We start from the raw sequence: 15880 nt of genomic DNA, 5'->3' as shown, positions 1-15880 counted from the left end.
TGTTCGTCTAGACAATTGATCTTTCTCTTCATTGCTTTCAATTCGCTTTCTCATTTAAACATCAAATGTCTTTTATTGCCTGACTTATAACTACACATTTGTACTGATTGCATCGCTCATTACTTCTCATCTTAGTTTGACTTTGAATCATTTCTCTTTTCTTGCCTATTCGCAATTTCCGTTCAATGTCATATCTGGTCTTTAATACTTCTCTTTTCTCAGATCCAGCAAATAGTTCCATTTCTCTCTCTTTCTCATTCATATTGGCAAGTCTCATCTGATCTTCTTCATCACCGATAAGGTTTTCATCAAAATCACCATTGAAACCTTCTGAATCTTCGTCACACCTTCAGCCTTATTTTCAATTCTTTCTCATTATCAATAGACACTTGAACCCTATTAAATGAAGAACATAAATACGGGGTGTTAGAAAATCAACTAGACCTGTTTGAATGATAACTTCGAAATAGCTGGGCCATTTTTTTTATTTTTAGTATCATTAGAAAGCTGAAAGTCCAACTTAAAAATATTTGTTCATTTTCAAAAGGAAAAATTCTAGGCCGAACTACCAATTCCATACGATGCAAAAAATTGTGAAAATTTTAGGTGAAATTTGAAGCAATTTTGTGTTAATTTTACTATGGGATGAAAATTCAATAATAGGGAAAATTTTTGCTAGATAATTAATTGAAATAAAAAGTTGCAGCATATTTTTTGACATGTATCTAAGATTCTTTTGACCTTAAAAAGTAAGAAAAATTCGAGTCCGAAATCAATGAAAAATTCGAAAATCCAAAACAGAAAAAAATTTAGTTTTCGTCCATTTTTGAGAGCTAAAGTTATGAGAAAGTTCTTTTTTCTATTTTAATATGTTTTCTAGTCGAAGACGATTCTAACAATATATCACGAGTCTGTTTATTCTGCTTGGTTCGAAAAATATTGAAGCGCAAATAGGTCTAGTTGATTTTCTAACACCCTGTATTAAAAGAGACAAAATTGGTAACAAAACGATCGCATTGATAGAAAAACATAAAGATATATCCTTAATAACGATTTCATGGTACATTTTGAGCACATCTATCATCAACCCCATTATATTACGAACATTTTGATATGTCGATAACCATTGTACGTCATTTACTAAAAAAGTTATGAATAAAAACTTTTCAGCATTACCCTGTTGCATAAAGTCTAAGCTCAAAAACTTTATAAACATAACTTATACTTTACTATCTTCACGAAAAATCATTCTCATCATATTTAAATGCCTAAATTCCTTTCTTTTGGTCTTTTTAGGTCATGACTCGATTCGCCAAAGTAATCTTTTCATAACTAAGAGCTTGCAAGCCAACAAAAGATTTTATTAGCACAAACAGCAAAAACAAGAGTAAAAGACTGCCATTGTAAATAGCGATGAGCTAATACAATTATCACATTTAAATCATATACAAGAGTTGAAACAAATGTACGAAAACGCGTGAAAATGAATTTCGTTCAAATTGAGACTCTGTTAGTTTGTGGGGACAGAAGAACTGAGTCCATTTGTAAGATTTGGAAACTTCTCTGGTGAACAGTTTTCGAGAAAATCCATTTCAAAGTTTCAACTTCGATAGCTGTTTGTACTATAACGGAATCAGATTATATCATCAAACCCATTTTACCGATGTAAATTTAGATGGCGAACCAGAAAACGCAATTATTTTGTCAAACAGACCTTTTCAGAAACCGAAACAGAATTTTTCTGTTAAACCGATTAGTTCGATTTTGATCGAAACCGATCTCTTTCTTCAACAGTTAGATTCATCGAGCTGAAACTTACTGTTAGTCCATAACATTTGATGGTTCATATCATGGACTAAATGCTTTTATCAATTTAATAACAGTTTTCTTGATTTTGGCCATTCGTCTTAAAACTTTGAGACTCAATTTTTCGAGAATGCCATAACTTACAATCATCATTCTTTCATAAATCTAATTCTTTACTAATTAATAATGCAATCCAATCAAATTATGTTCCATTAGCGTGTTTGGAACATAACTTTTGGCTTTTAAATGGTCGAGAAACAACTTATTTATCAAACTAAACTCATATTAATGCATATCTTGGTAAATAAAGCATTTTTCTGGTTAAACTTAAAAGTATAATGTAAAAAGAACTGCCAAAGACGCGAAAATTTAAGTTAAGTTTTGAAACTTGGTGGGTTTGTAGGGACATGGAAACCGAGTCTATTGGTGCTATTAAATAATTTATACGATGGACAGTTTTCTAGAAAATCGAAATCAAAGTTGAAACTTCGATCTGCTTTTGTCCAGCAATGGAAGCAGATTTTTTCATGCAACATATTTCAACAATGTAACTGTTGATGACCAACCATAAAATGTACTTATTTTGAGAAATATCACTCTCTTTTTTTCGTAAAACAAATAAGTTCGATTTTTATTCAACTGAACTTTTTGTGATAACAATAAGAGTTAGAGAGCCGAAACTTAGTATTTGTCGTTAAAAATGGTTTTTTCACATCATGGATTGAATACTTTTGCCATTTTATCTACAGTCCTCTTAATTTTGATCATTAACCTAAAAACTTTGAGACTCGATAATTCGATAATGGTAAAATCAACAGTCTTCATTCTTTGACCGAAAATGAGATTTTGCTATGAACTATAAAATGTGGAAATACTTAATTATTCAAGAACTTACAAATAAAGTTATAGCATTTTATTATTATGTTACTCAATTTTATACTTGCTTTTAAAGGCAAATGGTTACTAAAACAAAAATAATATGCGCTGAAAGGATATTCATTATTAAATGAATTAGCTAAGATTTTATTGGATAACGAGTCATGTTCTATTATAGTCCATAGCAAAGTCTAATAGTTGGCAAGAGAATGGTGCTTGTAGATGGTACCAATCTCGAAATATTGAGTCTCAAAGTTTTGAGGCAAATTTGACGAAATCAAGAGAACTGTTGTTACCTTGAATAAAATATTCAATCCACAAGATGCACCAACAGTATTTACACATGCATGATGAGTTTAAGCTTTTTAACTCTTTCAGTCTCCCAGTAACATCGATTTAACAGAAAATCGAACTTATTTGTTTTACGAAAGAAAGAAAGTGTTATTTCTCAAATATGTACATTTTATAGCTGGTCATCAACAGTTTCATTGTTGAAATATGTTGCATGAAAAAATCTGATTCCATAGCTGAACAAAACGCGATCGAAGTTTCAACTTTGACTTCGATTTTCTAGAAAACTGTCCATCGTACAAATTATTTAATAGCAGCAATAGACTCAGTTTCCATGTCCCTACAAACCCACCAAGTTTCAAAACTTAACTTAAATTTTCGCGTCTTTGGCAGTTCTTTTTACATTATATCTTTAAGTTTAACCAGAAAAATGCTTTATATACCAAGATATGCATTAATATGAGTTTAGTTTGTTGCATAAGTTGTTTCTCGACCATTTAAAAGCCAAAAGTTATGTTCCAAACACGCTAATGGAGTTTTTTTTGATTGGATTGCATTATTAATTAGTAAAGAATTAGATTTATGAACGAATTATGATTGTAAGTTAGCATTGGCATTCTGTTTGGCATTCTCGAAATATTGTGTCTCAAAGTTTTAAAACGAATGGCCAAAATCAAGAAAACTGTTATTAAATTGATAAAAGTATTTAGTCCATGATATGAACAAACAAAATGTTATGGACTAACAATAAGTTTCAACTCAATAAATCTTACTATTACAGAAAGAGATCGGTTTAGATCAAAATCGAACTAATCGGTTTAACAGAAAAATAAAAGTTCTGTCTCACGAAACAATTGCATTTCCTGATTCGCCATCTAAAGCTACATCTGTTAAATGAGTTTTATGATCAAATCTGCTTCCGTAATGGTACAAAAAGCGATCGAAGTTGAAACTTTGAAATGGATTTTCTCGAAAACTGTTCACCAGAGAAGTTTTTAAATCTTACAAATGGACTCATTGCTTCTGTCCTTACAAACCAAAAGAGTCTAAATGATAAAGAAATCCATTTTTACACGTTTTTGCCCATTTGTTTCAATTCTTGTATAAATGTGATAATTGTACTAACTTATTGATATTAGGTCTTTTACTTTCGCTTCTGCTGCTTGGACCTAAACCTACAAACGTAAAAGTTTTTGTATCTTTTTATTAAAAGTAACAATTGACTTCAATGTTTAATATGGACTCAAACTTAGCCTGTATAAGTATTTCAGAAGATTGGTTCCGAGAGGAAACGGAGCTAAAAATTGTTTGTTTAAACAATTGATCTTTTTCTTCACACTTCCAATTCGCTTTCTCATTGTAGCTTAAAATGCATGGAAAAGCATGTCAACTCTTTTCATCAATTCAAAACAATGAATAATTGTAATGCTTTTTCAACCGTATGTATCTATGTACCGAGAATTTATTTTATTTTGACTAACTTTTCACTCTTTTCACCAATTAGTTTCCCATTGTAAATTGAAAATGAATGGGAAGAAGATTACACTCTTTTCGTGGATTCAGGTCTTGATTTGTGTTTTTGTGGAAACAGACAGTAACTTAAATGCTCTCCAGACTAAATAAAATAAACAGGAAAACAAAAATATAGACTTGAAGAGCGACGTAATTTGCTAATAACCTTTATCTAATTAAGCATCTTTTGTCATTGATAAATATCGTTAAACTAAAAGCGCAAATCGACCTCAAGGCGACACAACTTTCTATGAAACAAAAATTATACGATTACCTGACTTAATATAAAACAATTGGCACTAACTGTGACTATTACATTGATTAAAAATTTTAGCAGAAGCTTTTTTCAAATTCTATTTTCGTGCAAACTATCTGATTAACTAAATTCAATTACATAACTCAACCAGAACAAGACTTTACAAGCAACTAACCAAAAGATTTAATCACAAAGTTTACTGATGAATAAACCATCAAAAATTGGATTTAGTTTTGTCGAAGACTGTATTAGGTCAGCTTTGCACTGAATTTTTAAGGTTTTTGCTTAAAATAAACATTTTTTTGTCAATGATCATTCGATTTAATTTATTTTGAACTTAAAATTTAATCAATTGAAATATAATTGCAACATAATCTGAGCAAATTGTTCAAATCAGCAAAGTTGCGATTCGCAAATTGAAAGTTAATATTTTTTATTTAACGTAAATATCGAACCACAACATCGATATATCGATGATTTCAAGATTTGGACCAATGAGTAAGATAACAAGAGAAACCAGAAAAACAGTAAACTTTGGATTGTGAGTTTGAAATTTCACGCTTTTATTTTACCCTTTGGACTAATCAGCACAAAACCCCGCCTCCTCGAAGTCTTTAAATCGCTTTTTTCATCAAATTTTCTAGCATTCTCTCAATTTGATTTAGATTTAGTTTATTTCCTCTTTATCACTTTATTTGTTTTAATCATGTCTGAGTCAAATGATGAAACAAGTGTTCAACGCGAAGAAAGATGGGGACTTTTGACTACAAGATTTATATCCCTCTTACAAGATGCTAAAGATTGTCTTCTGGATTTAAAAATGGTAATTATCCTTTGATCTATTTTATCTGTTACATATTGTTTTAATTATTATTTTCTCTCTTAAATATTCGTCTAATTAGGATGCTGATAGCTTAGCTGTCGTATTGAAAGGAAATAGTCGTAACACTCGAGAAAAACACACTGTGAACAAAAAGCTATTTCCGAAGGGTAGGAAAGTTTACGGGTGCCCTTACGAATGTGGTTTTGTATGCAAACCAGGTATGAGATACACAGTAACACGACACTTGAATTCAGCTATTATGTTTGGTAATCTCAAAAAACCAAGTTGCCTTGAAAGAAGAAAAATGGAAGTCATATGTAGAGATGGTACATGGCCCAAGTTGATAAAAAAGCCAGTGTTTTTAGGAAGGGTAATAGGAGAACGTGGTGGAGAAAAGGACAAAGTTTCATCTGAAAATACAGTTATAGCGTCAATATCTAGAGGAAAATATTATGCTTCTTTAGAGGAAGAAAATGAAAACAAAGTTCCAGAAAAAACAAAAACTCGAAGTCGAGGCAGAATTGCAACCATAAATCAACAGAATAACGAAGCTAAAGGCCAAGGTACTGCAAATCGTTCAGTGAATAACCGAGTGAATAGTCGGGTCATTATTCAAGAAAAATCATTGTTCGAATATCCGCATTTAATTGAAGACGTATTACAAGTTCTTGATAAATTGTGTACGTTGCCTTCACGACGTGATTATTTCTTTCAATGGGATAAGTATACAGGTTATGTTGACTTATTTGAAATCACAGACCCAAACATTGATCCTGAAAAATTCGATGGACCTAATGTCACAGATGTAAGTCTTATGCTAATCTTATTTGTTTGTATTATTTTATTTTATTATTATATTTTTTTTTATTTTTTTCTATCAGAATTTTGCAAGGCCTCGTATCATTAGCAGACCTCAATTTGAAGCCTTTCTAAGACGCGAGATATACGGTTTGAGAAAAGAAGCTACTGTAGCGGCAGAAGTAAAGTATAGGTGCCCGTATTGTTTTATGCTTGCGCTGTCCAGGGATGTTATCAAACGTCACATTCAGTCGCGAAAAAAGAACGGTGAATGGCGAAGACCTTCTTGTTTAGAGAGACGCCTTAAAGAGCCTAATCCTAGTGGAATCTATGAATCGAAATGGCTTGGCCCGAAGAGAGCCCCAATTATTGAAATTGATTGCAATGTAATCTCAATATGGATTTACTCTCAGCTTAATATACAGATTCCAGGATACAGTTTTCGAAAGCAAAAAGGTTCAAAATTTGTTCATCTAGACAGTTAGCTCTTTCACACTTTCTTCCAATTTGCTTTCTCATGATAACTCAAAATGCATGGCAAGGCATTTTATCTCTCTAGTCAATTCAAATCAAAATTATTCATCAGAGTAATTATAATACTCTTTGGACTAAATGATCTAAACACCAAAACAAAAATACACTTGTATAAACTTGAAGAGTGACTTAATTTGCAATTTACAGTTCAAACAATTAGTCCACTCTAATCACTCGCCCTGAAGTAAAGGGTAGCAAGGCTAACGGAAAATCAAAATATACAGAATTAAACTGCATAACATCACATAACCAAAAGAAATTATGCAAGCAACTAACCAAAAATTATATTGAAAAAATTTACTTATTGATAAATAAATGATTTATGTTTTGAAGAACAGTGAAAGCAGAGTTTCATTGGATTTTCAATCAGTTTTTGATTAAAAATAAACATCTTTTTGTCACCGATTAATCGATTAACTGTTAAAAATTTGAATTTAAAATTTAATCAATGGTAGAACGAGTTTGGTTTTTAACATAATCTGAATAAATTGTTACAATCAGCAGTTGCGATCGACAACTTAAAGTTAATACATATTAAGTATCATGAAATTTTTTATATTTGCTTTACATAATTTAAGTGAATATTTAAAATCAAAATCGATATATCGATATTCTCCAATTGCTTTGGACCAAAGAGTACAGATAATTAGAATGGTCACGAACCAGAAAAAACTGTAAAGCTGAGATTACGTTCTTGGTAACTAAAAATTTGAACTTAAATTTTAATTTAATCAAAGATAAACAAATTTTGGTTTTATATGTAATATGATTTTTAAGTACAAATTAGCAAAGTTGCCATTCACAAATTGATAGTAAATATTTTTTACTTTAATTAATTACTTTACATTCACTGAAATAATATGAATTAACATCGATATATCGATAATCTTAGCAGACGATCTGGACCACAAGATCACGAGAAAGCCAAGAAAAACTGTTAAGTTGAGATCGTACTTTACCCTTAAATTAAACGCCATAATGTTTGATTAGCAAAACTTAATTTTTGTTTTTAACAAGTTTTACAACATTCTTATTCAATTTGTTTTTATTTAGTTTGTTTCTTCTCTTTTTATTGTATTTGTTTTAATTTAATTAATCATGGCGGAGTCAAATAGTGAAACAAGAGTGCAACATGAAAAAGGCTTGGAAATTTTGACTGAAGACTTTGAAGGACAAGACGATCAAGATGATCTTTTAGATTTAAAAATGGTAATTATGTTTTGATCTATTTTATCTGTTACATATTGTTCTAATTTTCAATTTATCTCTTGAATATTCGTGTAATTAGGGTGCTGGTATCGTAGCTACCGTATTGGCAGAAAATGTTACGAAAGAAAAAACTAAAATTTTGAAATTGAAACAAGAGATTCGAGATCTAAAAAATAAAGAAATTGAACTTGATCTGTTTTATGCTTGGGCTAAACAGGCCATTTCAAACCGAATTGATCTAAAAAATAACAATGATCATTTATGGGTTACACCTGCAGAATTGTGCAGCACTTTTCCCGAGGACAAACTCTATGCAATTCTTGCTACTGAACCTTTTCCTATCGAAAAGCAGCTTCCAGGAGCTTCAGAAAAAAAATCAAACTTTAAATTAGTTTTAAAACCAAAAAAACCGATCGAAGTTATTCTAGTGAATCAGTATCCGGAGAGAAATGAACCAAATGTACAATCAATGTCAGTTGAATCTGCAAATTTACTTCTTCCATCTACATCCAGAACTGATACCTCAACAGATAAATCAAATGAAAAGCCAAATGAAGATACAGAGGAGCAAGATGAAGATTGCGAGGAGCATGCAGATTTTTCTGATCAAGAGGAGCAAGAGGACGAGAACGAAGATATTGGAGGTAAAGCAGAAGACAAAGATGGTGCTATGGAAGAAGATGATTCAAATGACAATGATGAATCTAAAGTAACATCCGACACTGATCCGACAGAGCAAGAAGAAAAAATCCAAGATGTTGGAGGTAAAGCTGACGAAGTTATGGAAGAAGATAATTTAAACGAAGTTGCTTTATTAAATGAGTCGTGTGAAACAAATGATCTAAATGTTATTTCGGCACCAGTTGGCGTCTCTGCCGATTCACCTGCACTATCAACTACAACTGATGCCTCTGAAGGTAAATCAAATGAAAATGAAGATACAGAGGAGCAAGATGAAGATTTAGAGGAGAATGAGGATTATGCTGATCAAGAGGAGCAAGAGGACGAGAACGAAGATATTGGAGGTAAAGCAGAAGACAAAGATGGTGCTATGGAAGAAGATGATTCAAATGACAATGATGAATCTAAAGTAACATCCGACACTGATCCGACAGAGCAAGAAGAAAAAATCCAAGATGTTGGAGGTAAAGCTGACGAAGTTATGGAAGAAGATAATTTGAACGAAATTGCTTTATTAAATGAGTCGTGTGAAACAAATGATCTAAATGTTATTTCGGCACCAGTTGGCGTCTCTGCCAATCTACCTGGACCATTAACTACAACTGATGCCTCTGAAGGTAAATCAAATGAAAATGAAGATACAAAGGAGCAAGGTGAAGATTTAGAGGAGCATGAGGAAGAGAGCGAAGATGTTGGAGGTAAAGCACAAGACAAAGATGAAGCTATGGAGAAAGATGATTTAGATGGCAATGATAAATTCAAAGTAACAACAGCTCAACCTAAAAAACAATCACTTCATCGTAAAGCTGCTCAACGCAACCTTTGCACTCAAATGCGTCATTGTGATTATGTTAAAATTAAGAAAAATAGTATTATTAAAAGGAAGGCATATCCGAAAGAAAGACTAAAAGTAAGAGGACGTGGTAAAAACAAGGATAAAGAAAATTTAACTCCAGCTTCAGAATCTAAAGCAAAAGATGATGTCTCTGCAGAGAAAGAAAATGAAAAAGAAATTCAACAAAAAGTAATAACTAAAAGTCGAGTCAAAATTTTAGGCTTAAATCAACGAAATAACGAAATTAAGTGCGAAGATAAGGAAAATCATCCAGTGAATCGCCGAGTTTATATTCGAGCCAGCACTCAAGACAAAGTAAACTTCGAATATCATGATAAAATTGCAAACGTATTACAAGCTATTGATAAATTGAGTTCGTTGCCTTCACGACGTGATTATTTCTTTCGATTGAATAAATCCAAAGATGTTCTAAAGTTATACGAAATCATAGAGATAGGCGTAAATGCTAAATTGGAAAAATTCGATGAACCTGATATCACAGATGTAAGTCTAATGTTTTTTATTTCTTCTTGTTATTTATTGTTATTTTATTTGTTCTATCAGAATTTTGCAAGGCATCGTATTTCCAGACGAGGATTTGAAGAATATTTAAGACGCGAGATGTACGGTTCGGGAAAAGAAGCTGCTAAAGAGTTCCAAATAAAATATAGGTGCCCATATTGTTTTATGCTTTCGCTGTCCAAGTGTAATATCATGTATCACATTAAGTCGCGAAAAATTTACGGTGAATGGAGAAGACCTTCTTGTTTAGTAAGGCGCCTTAAAGAGCCTAATGTTAATGGAATCTATGAATCGAAATGGCCGTGCCAGAAGAGAAACCCAATTATTGAAATTGATTGTAATAATATTTTAATATGGATTTACTCTCAGCTCGATATAAAGATTCCAGGAAGCTGTCTGCGAGAGAAAAAAGGTTCAAAATTTGTTCGTCTAAACAATTGATCTTTCTCTTCATTGCTTCCAATTCGCTTTGAAAATAAACATCTTTTTCCATCGACTGTTGTCTTGCTGTTTCCAATTGATTTTGATTCAAAATGGGCTTCACCTTTCAATCCTTTAATAGCATTTTCGACTTTCTCTTTTCCTCCATGTTTCTGTGTCCCTCATTGTTTCTCATCTAAGTCAGGTAATTTTTCAATTCTTACTCATTATCATGAGACAATTGAAGCCTATGAAATTAAAGGATTTAAAAAAGTATTTAGAGGTTCAAAAAGGGTGAGTTCGAGTGATGAAAAATCTTACGGAAAAAATTGCTTGAAAACTTGGCACAAAAAATATATTTAAAGTGTTGGATTTGGTGGGAAAAGCGGGTCCCGTCTTCGTTTTTTGATGTACTTTTTTATTCTACTCTCTGTTTCTGAATGAAAAAAGGTTCAAAATTTGTTTGTCTAGACAGTTAGTCTTCTCTTTCTTGCAATTCGCTTTCTTATTGCAACTTAAAAATGAATAAGATATTTTAAATCTTTTAAATTCAGATCAAAACAAAGAATAATTGTAATACTCTTTGAACAAATAAACGAACAGAAAACAAAAATATAGACTTGAAGAGCAACTAAATTTCAACTTTAACTTTATACAAACATAAACGTCTTTTGTCATTGATAAATATCGTGAACTAAAAGCGCAATTCAACCTCAGAGCCACACTATTTTCTATGAAACAGAAATTTTTGACTTGCCTGACTTTTAACTAAAAAAATTTGTGCTAGCATTGATTATTTCATTTATTAAACAATTTTGCTTAACTTATTGATTGATAAACTATTAATAATTTGATTTATGTTTTGGCGAAGATTGAGCTCAGAGTTACACCCAAAGAGTAATTTTTCAATGTTTTTTGTTGGAAAATAAACATCCTTTCGCGTTAATTCAGCGACTAACTATGAAAACTTCGAATTCGGAAATTCTAGAATGAATTTAGTTTTTAATATAATCTGGTACAAGTGATTGAATCAGCAAAGTTGCGAGTCACAAACTAAAGCAATGATTTTCAATGAACGTGCTTTAAGACTTGAATTTAATAAATCAACATCGATGTATCGATAGTCTCCAAATGATATGACTAAATGGCTCAAACCACGCCTCCTCAACCGTTTGTGTTTAATTCACAAAATTCAATTTTTGTTATTATCAAGTTTTACAGCATTCTTATTCAATTTCACTTGTATTTAGTTTATTTCTTATCTTTTTATTGTATTTGTTATAATCATGGCAGAGTTAAATAATTTTGTGAATGAAATCAGTACTCGGCATGAAAAAAGCTTGGGACTTTTGACTACAAGATTTGTATCTCTTTTACAAGACGCTAAAGATGGTCTTCTAGATTTAAAAATGGTAATCATGTTTTAGTCTATTTATCTGTTCATATTGTTCTAATTTATCATTCCCTCACTAAATTATTACACTAATTAGGCAGCTGATATCTTAGCTGTCCGTCAGAAACGGCGAATCTATGATATAACCAACGTATTGGAAGGAATTGGTTTAATTGAAAAGAAATCCAAAAATTCAATTCAATGGCTCGGTGCTGGACCTGGTTGTAACACTCGAGAAAAAACTGAAGAGCTTTTAAAACTGAAAGAAGAGTTGATAGATCTAGAAAATACAGAAATGGAGATTGACCAGCATTTTTCTTGGGCTAAACAATCTATTTTAAACATCCTTGATGAAAAAAATAACAAAGTTAATTTATGGGTTGAACATAAAGATTTATGTAACTCCTTTCCTGATGACACACTTCTTTCAATTCGAGGACCTGCCGGTTTACAAGTAGAAGTACATCTTCCAGAATCAAAGGTGGTTGAACCTTCAGCAAAAAAAACCAGACTACATTTAAAATCCAGAAACGGACCGATTGAAGTTTCTTTAGTAAATCAGTATCCGGAAACAAATGAACCAAATGTTATTTCAATGACAGTTGACGAATCTGCAAATTTACTTCTACCATCTACATCCAGAACTGATACCTCAACAGATAAATCAAATGAAAAGCCAAATGAAGATTTAGAGGATCAAGATGTCGATTTAGAGGAGCATGAAGATTTTTCTGATCAAGAGGAGCAAGAGGACGAGAACGAAGATATTGGAGGTAAAGCAGAAGATAAAGATGAAGCTATGGAAGAAGATGATTCAGATGACAATAATAAATCGAAATTAACAGCTCAACCTACAAGACAATTATCTCCTCGTAAAGCTGCTCAACGCCATCTTTTCATTCAATCGCGGCACCATGATAATGTTAAAAATAAGAAAAATAGTATTAACAAAACGGAGGCATCTCCAAAAGAACGACCAACAGTAAGAGGACGTGGTAAAGACAAGGACAAAGTTTCATCTGAAAGTACAGTTCCAGCGTCAGTATCGAAAGCAAAAGATGATGTCTCTAAAGAGGAAGAAAATGAAAAAGAAGTTCCAGAAAAAACAAGAACGCGAAGTCGAGGTAGAATTTCAACCTTAAATCAACAAAATAGCGAAGCTAGAAGCCAAGATACTGAAAATCATCCAGTTAATAACCGAGTGAACAGGCGTGTCAATAATCAACCCAAAACTCCTTTAGAATACCATGAAATCATTGCAGATGTATTACAACCTCTTGTAAAATTGAGTCCGCCGCCATCAGGACGTGATTATTGCTTTAACTTGGATAAAAGTGAAGGTTTAGTTGATTTATTCGAAATCAAAGATTAGTTGTTGTAATGATGAAATTTAAAAATATAGTTTAAATTAGCCAACTAAAAAAGCCTGATAAACATTCAAAATCACACTTTAAGTTTAAATAAGCATACCTCATGCACATCCATTATTTATAAATATTATAACATTTGTATAATCAAGCTCCAACAAAGCAAAAAGCTGACATCAATTTGAACTAAGCCATCTCTATGTAAATGCCCAATATATTTAATTACAAAGAAAATGTTAAATAATTAATCAAATTTATTTCAAATATTTCGTCGTTAAAATAATTTTCCCGTGATCAGAAACGAGTGAGACAAAATGACTGCTATAAGTCAATACTATTTTATTCACATTTTCAAACGAAAGAATCAAAATCTTTCTGATATGATTTGAGATTTTTGATCTTACTGTAATTCAATCGGTTAAGATATTTTAATTTAAAAGTGTTGAATGTAATTAAAGACAAGTGAAATTATAGATCATTGTATCTCAAGCAAAGTCATGTTAATCCCTGAATTCTGGTTGATTTTTGTGTTTTCAAATATTGATCACCCTATGGCTTGATTGTAAATAATTTCACATTACAACGTGTACCTCATGCTAATTAGTAATGAACAAATAAATCATCCTTTCCTTACTACTTCCTGATATTTGCCGTTATTAGCTGCCTTCTACATCAAACGAGCAACTTCAACCACAGGTATTCTGTAATAACTGAAAGATCCCTCTAATCTAAAGCAAAACATATTTTACAAACCGTATTCGCTTGTGTTCACTAAATATATTCAATTTTTTTATATCCTTTAATCTTTTATTATTAGTTGTTAATATTTATTTAGTGATTTGAAAATTTCATCTCTGAGGTGAGTATCATTTTTTTCATCGAATTGGTAATTTATGGTAACTCCTGGCTCTATTTTCATTCTGTGTTTTTTATTACCATTTCAGCTATATTTTGCAGCAAGATTCCTCTGAATTAATAGTTAATTATGACTTCTTATTTGGATCCCATGGGTGACGAAGAATATCTCGAACCAAGTTTAAGGAATATACTGGAACTCGACTCATTAAAATGGGTTAGTTATCCCTTACCTAAATATTTACTCATTCTTGTCTTTATGTTATTTTTTTCCTCTATACACTTTTCAGTTGTTTTGACATTTTTTCTTAATTTCCTTCTAGGTATTTGTTGGTGGCAAGGGTGGAGTTGGAAAGACGACATGTTCTTGTAGCCTTGCTGTTCAACTGGCCAAACGTAGGCCATCAGTTTTGATAATCTCAACCGATCCAGCTCACAATATAAGTGATGCATTCAATCAAAAATTTTCCAAAGTTCCAACACTTGTTAATGGATTTACAAACCTACATGCTATGGAAATTGATCCAAATTTAGGAGTAGCTGAATTACCTGATGAATTCTTGCAAGAAAGTGATCCACTTAGAGGTGCCTCTAAATCTGTTATCTCTGAACTTCTTGGTGCTTTACCCGGTATTGATGAAGCAATGTCTTACGCTGAAGTAATGAAATTGGTTAATTCAATGAACTTCTCAATTGTTGTGTTTGATACTGCTCCAACTGGCCACACTCTTCGTCTTCTATCTTTTCCTGCTATGGTAGAAAAAGGCTTAGGTAAATTGTTGAGATTTCAATCTCATTTATCCCCGATGATTTCCAATTTTGCCAACCTCCTTGGATTGACTGATTTTTCACCTGATGTAATGTCAGCCAAAATTGAGGAAATTTTACCCATTATTCGAACTGTGAATGAACAGTTCCGTAATCCTAGTTTAACTACATTTGTCTGTGTCTGTATTCCGGAATTTCTTTCCCTCTATGAAACGGAAAGATTGGTCCAAGAATTAACCAACTGTTCAATTGATACTCACAACATTGTTGTAAATCAATTGCTATTTCCAAGCAAATCCGCAGAGAAACCTTGTCAAATGTGCACTGCTCGAGTTAAATTACAGACTAAATATCTTGAGCAGATAATGGATTTGTATGAAGACTTCCATATTGTTAAGTTACCCCTTCTGGACCATGAAGTTCGCGGAGCTGAAGAGATAGTGAAATTTTCTCAAAACTTGGTTGAACCCTATGATCCTGATCGACATTAGTCACATACATTTTGTAACATCAAATTTGGAATCAACTAAAGGTTCAAAATTACTGGAAGGCAAAAAGAATTAGATTTGATTAGAAAAAGTTTCACTGTAAAAGCTACTTTTTTTACTCAACATGATTTCTTTGGTGTACTTGGAATATTAAATTATTTAACTGAATATGTAAGAAACCTAAAGTTACTATCGCTATGAATTTTTAAGTATTTTCAGCAATCGCAATTCAACAAATCTATATCCCATAAATAAAATCTACTGTTCAACATTCAATATCCCTAAAGCCTATAATCAATTGATTTAACACGTATACAATGTTCACCCAATAATTACCATAGGCTAATAGGGAAATCAGAATAAACAGATTAGCAAATGTTAAAACAAATTACGGTTGTAGAACGAAATGTTGCTGCAATTCAGGTATTGATTCAGTGTTACGGAAT

The 15880-nt window shown here is 31.9% G+C and overlaps 4 protein-coding genes across 5 annotated transcripts; all 4 read left to right on the top strand.

Annotated features, from left to right (window-relative positions):
* The first annotated feature begins 5230 nt into the window (after positions 1-5230).
* Positions 5231-7301, top strand: LOC107359259 (uncharacterized). Its single transcript, XM_015925740.3, has 3 exons — positions 5231-5564; positions 5644-6369; positions 6446-7301. Exons 1-3 carry the CDS (start codon positions 5448-5450, stop codon positions 6845-6847), a joined length of 1245 nt encoding a protein of 414 aa, XP_015781226.2. The 5' UTR covers positions 5231-5447; the 3' UTR covers positions 6848-7301.
* Positions 7302-7768: 467 nt separating this feature from the next.
* Positions 7769-10639, top strand: LOC107359308 (uncharacterized). Its single transcript, XM_015925793.3, has 3 exons — positions 7769-8105; positions 8185-10125; positions 10186-10639. The coding sequence occupies exons 1-3, from the start codon at positions 7995-7997 to the stop codon at positions 10582-10584; spliced, it is 2451 nt and encodes an 816-aa protein (XP_015781279.2). The 5' UTR covers positions 7769-7994; the 3' UTR covers positions 10585-10639.
* Positions 10640-11723: 1084 nt separating this feature from the next.
* Positions 11724-13587, top strand: LOC107359176 (uncharacterized). The gene is made up of 2 exons (XM_015925648.3): positions 11724-11975; positions 12054-13587. Exons 1-2 carry the CDS (start codon positions 11850-11852, stop codon positions 13326-13328), a joined length of 1401 nt encoding a protein of 466 aa, XP_015781134.2. The 5' UTR covers positions 11724-11849; the 3' UTR covers positions 13329-13587.
* Positions 13588-13741: 154 nt separating this feature from the next.
* Positions 13742-15710, top strand: LOC107359177 (ATPase ASNA1 homolog). 2 transcript variants are annotated; one of them, XM_089265847.1, is made up of 4 exons: positions 13742-14019; positions 14141-14182; positions 14268-14395; positions 14502-15710. In XM_089265847.1, exons 3-4 carry the CDS (start codon positions 14309-14311, stop codon positions 15435-15437), a joined length of 1023 nt encoding a protein of 340 aa, XP_089121973.1. In that variant the 5' UTR covers positions 13742-14019; positions 14141-14182; positions 14268-14308; the 3' UTR covers positions 15438-15710. The 2 variants fall into 2 exon arrangements, with proteins under 2 accessions (XP_089121973.1, XP_015781135.1); XM_015925649.3 differs by lacking the exon at positions 13742-14019 and having other exon boundaries at positions 14087-14182.
* The last annotated feature ends 170 nt before the right edge of the window (positions 15711-15880 follow it).

The sequence above is a fragment of the Tetranychus urticae genome, chromosome 1 (assembly GCF_039701765.1).
Source record: "Tetranychus urticae isolate SD_2017Ah chromosome 1, NJAU_TeUrti_SD_1.0, whole genome shotgun sequence".
NCBI lineage: Eukaryota > Metazoa > Arthropoda > Arachnida > Trombidiformes > Tetranychidae > Tetranychus > Tetranychus urticae.
The sequence above is the reverse complement of the archived record's forward strand: the minus strand, read 5'-3'. Positions and strand labels throughout refer to the sequence as shown.

What these genes read in the sequence shown, in the direction of transcription:
- LOC107359259 (XM_015925740.3), top strand. Translation starts at nt 5,448, where the DNA reads ATGTCTGAGTCAAATGATGAAACAAGTGTTCAACGCGAAGAAAGATGG. An exon ending in GTCTTCTGGATTTAAAAATG is followed by an intron (nt 5,565 to 5,643) that starts GTAATTATCCTT and finishes TCGTCTAATTAG; the next exon opens with GATGCTGATAGCTTAGCTGT. An exon ending in ATGGACCTAATGTCACAGAT is followed by an intron (nt 6,370 to 6,445) that starts GTAAGTCTTATG and finishes TTTTTCTATCAG; the next exon opens with AATTTTGCAAGGCCTCGTAT.
- LOC107359308 (XM_015925793.3), top strand. Translation starts at nt 7,995, where the DNA reads ATGGCGGAGTCAAATAGTGAAACAAGAGTGCAACATGAAAAAGGCTTG. An exon ending in ATCTTTTAGATTTAAAAATG is followed by an intron (nt 8,106 to 8,184) that starts GTAATTATGTTT and finishes TCGTGTAATTAG; the next exon opens with GGTGCTGGTATCGTAGCTAC. An exon ending in ATGAACCTGATATCACAGAT is followed by an intron (nt 10,126 to 10,185) that starts GTAAGTCTAATG and finishes TTGTTCTATCAG; the next exon opens with AATTTTGCAAGGCATCGTAT.
- LOC107359176 (XM_015925648.3), top strand. Translation starts at nt 11,850, where the DNA reads ATGGCAGAGTTAAATAATTTTGTGAATGAAATCAGTACTCGGCATGAA. An exon ending in GTCTTCTAGATTTAAAAATG is followed by an intron (nt 11,976 to 12,053) that starts GTAATCATGTTT and finishes TACACTAATTAG; the next exon opens with GCAGCTGATATCTTAGCTGT.
- LOC107359177 (XM_089265847.1), top strand. Translation starts at nt 14,309, where the DNA reads ATGACTTCTTATTTGGATCCCATGGGTGACGAAGAATATCTCGAACCA. An exon ending in AACTCGACTCATTAAAATGG is followed by an intron (nt 14,396 to 14,501) that starts GTTAGTTATCCC and finishes ATTTCCTTCTAG; the next exon opens with GTATTTGTTGGTGGCAAGGG.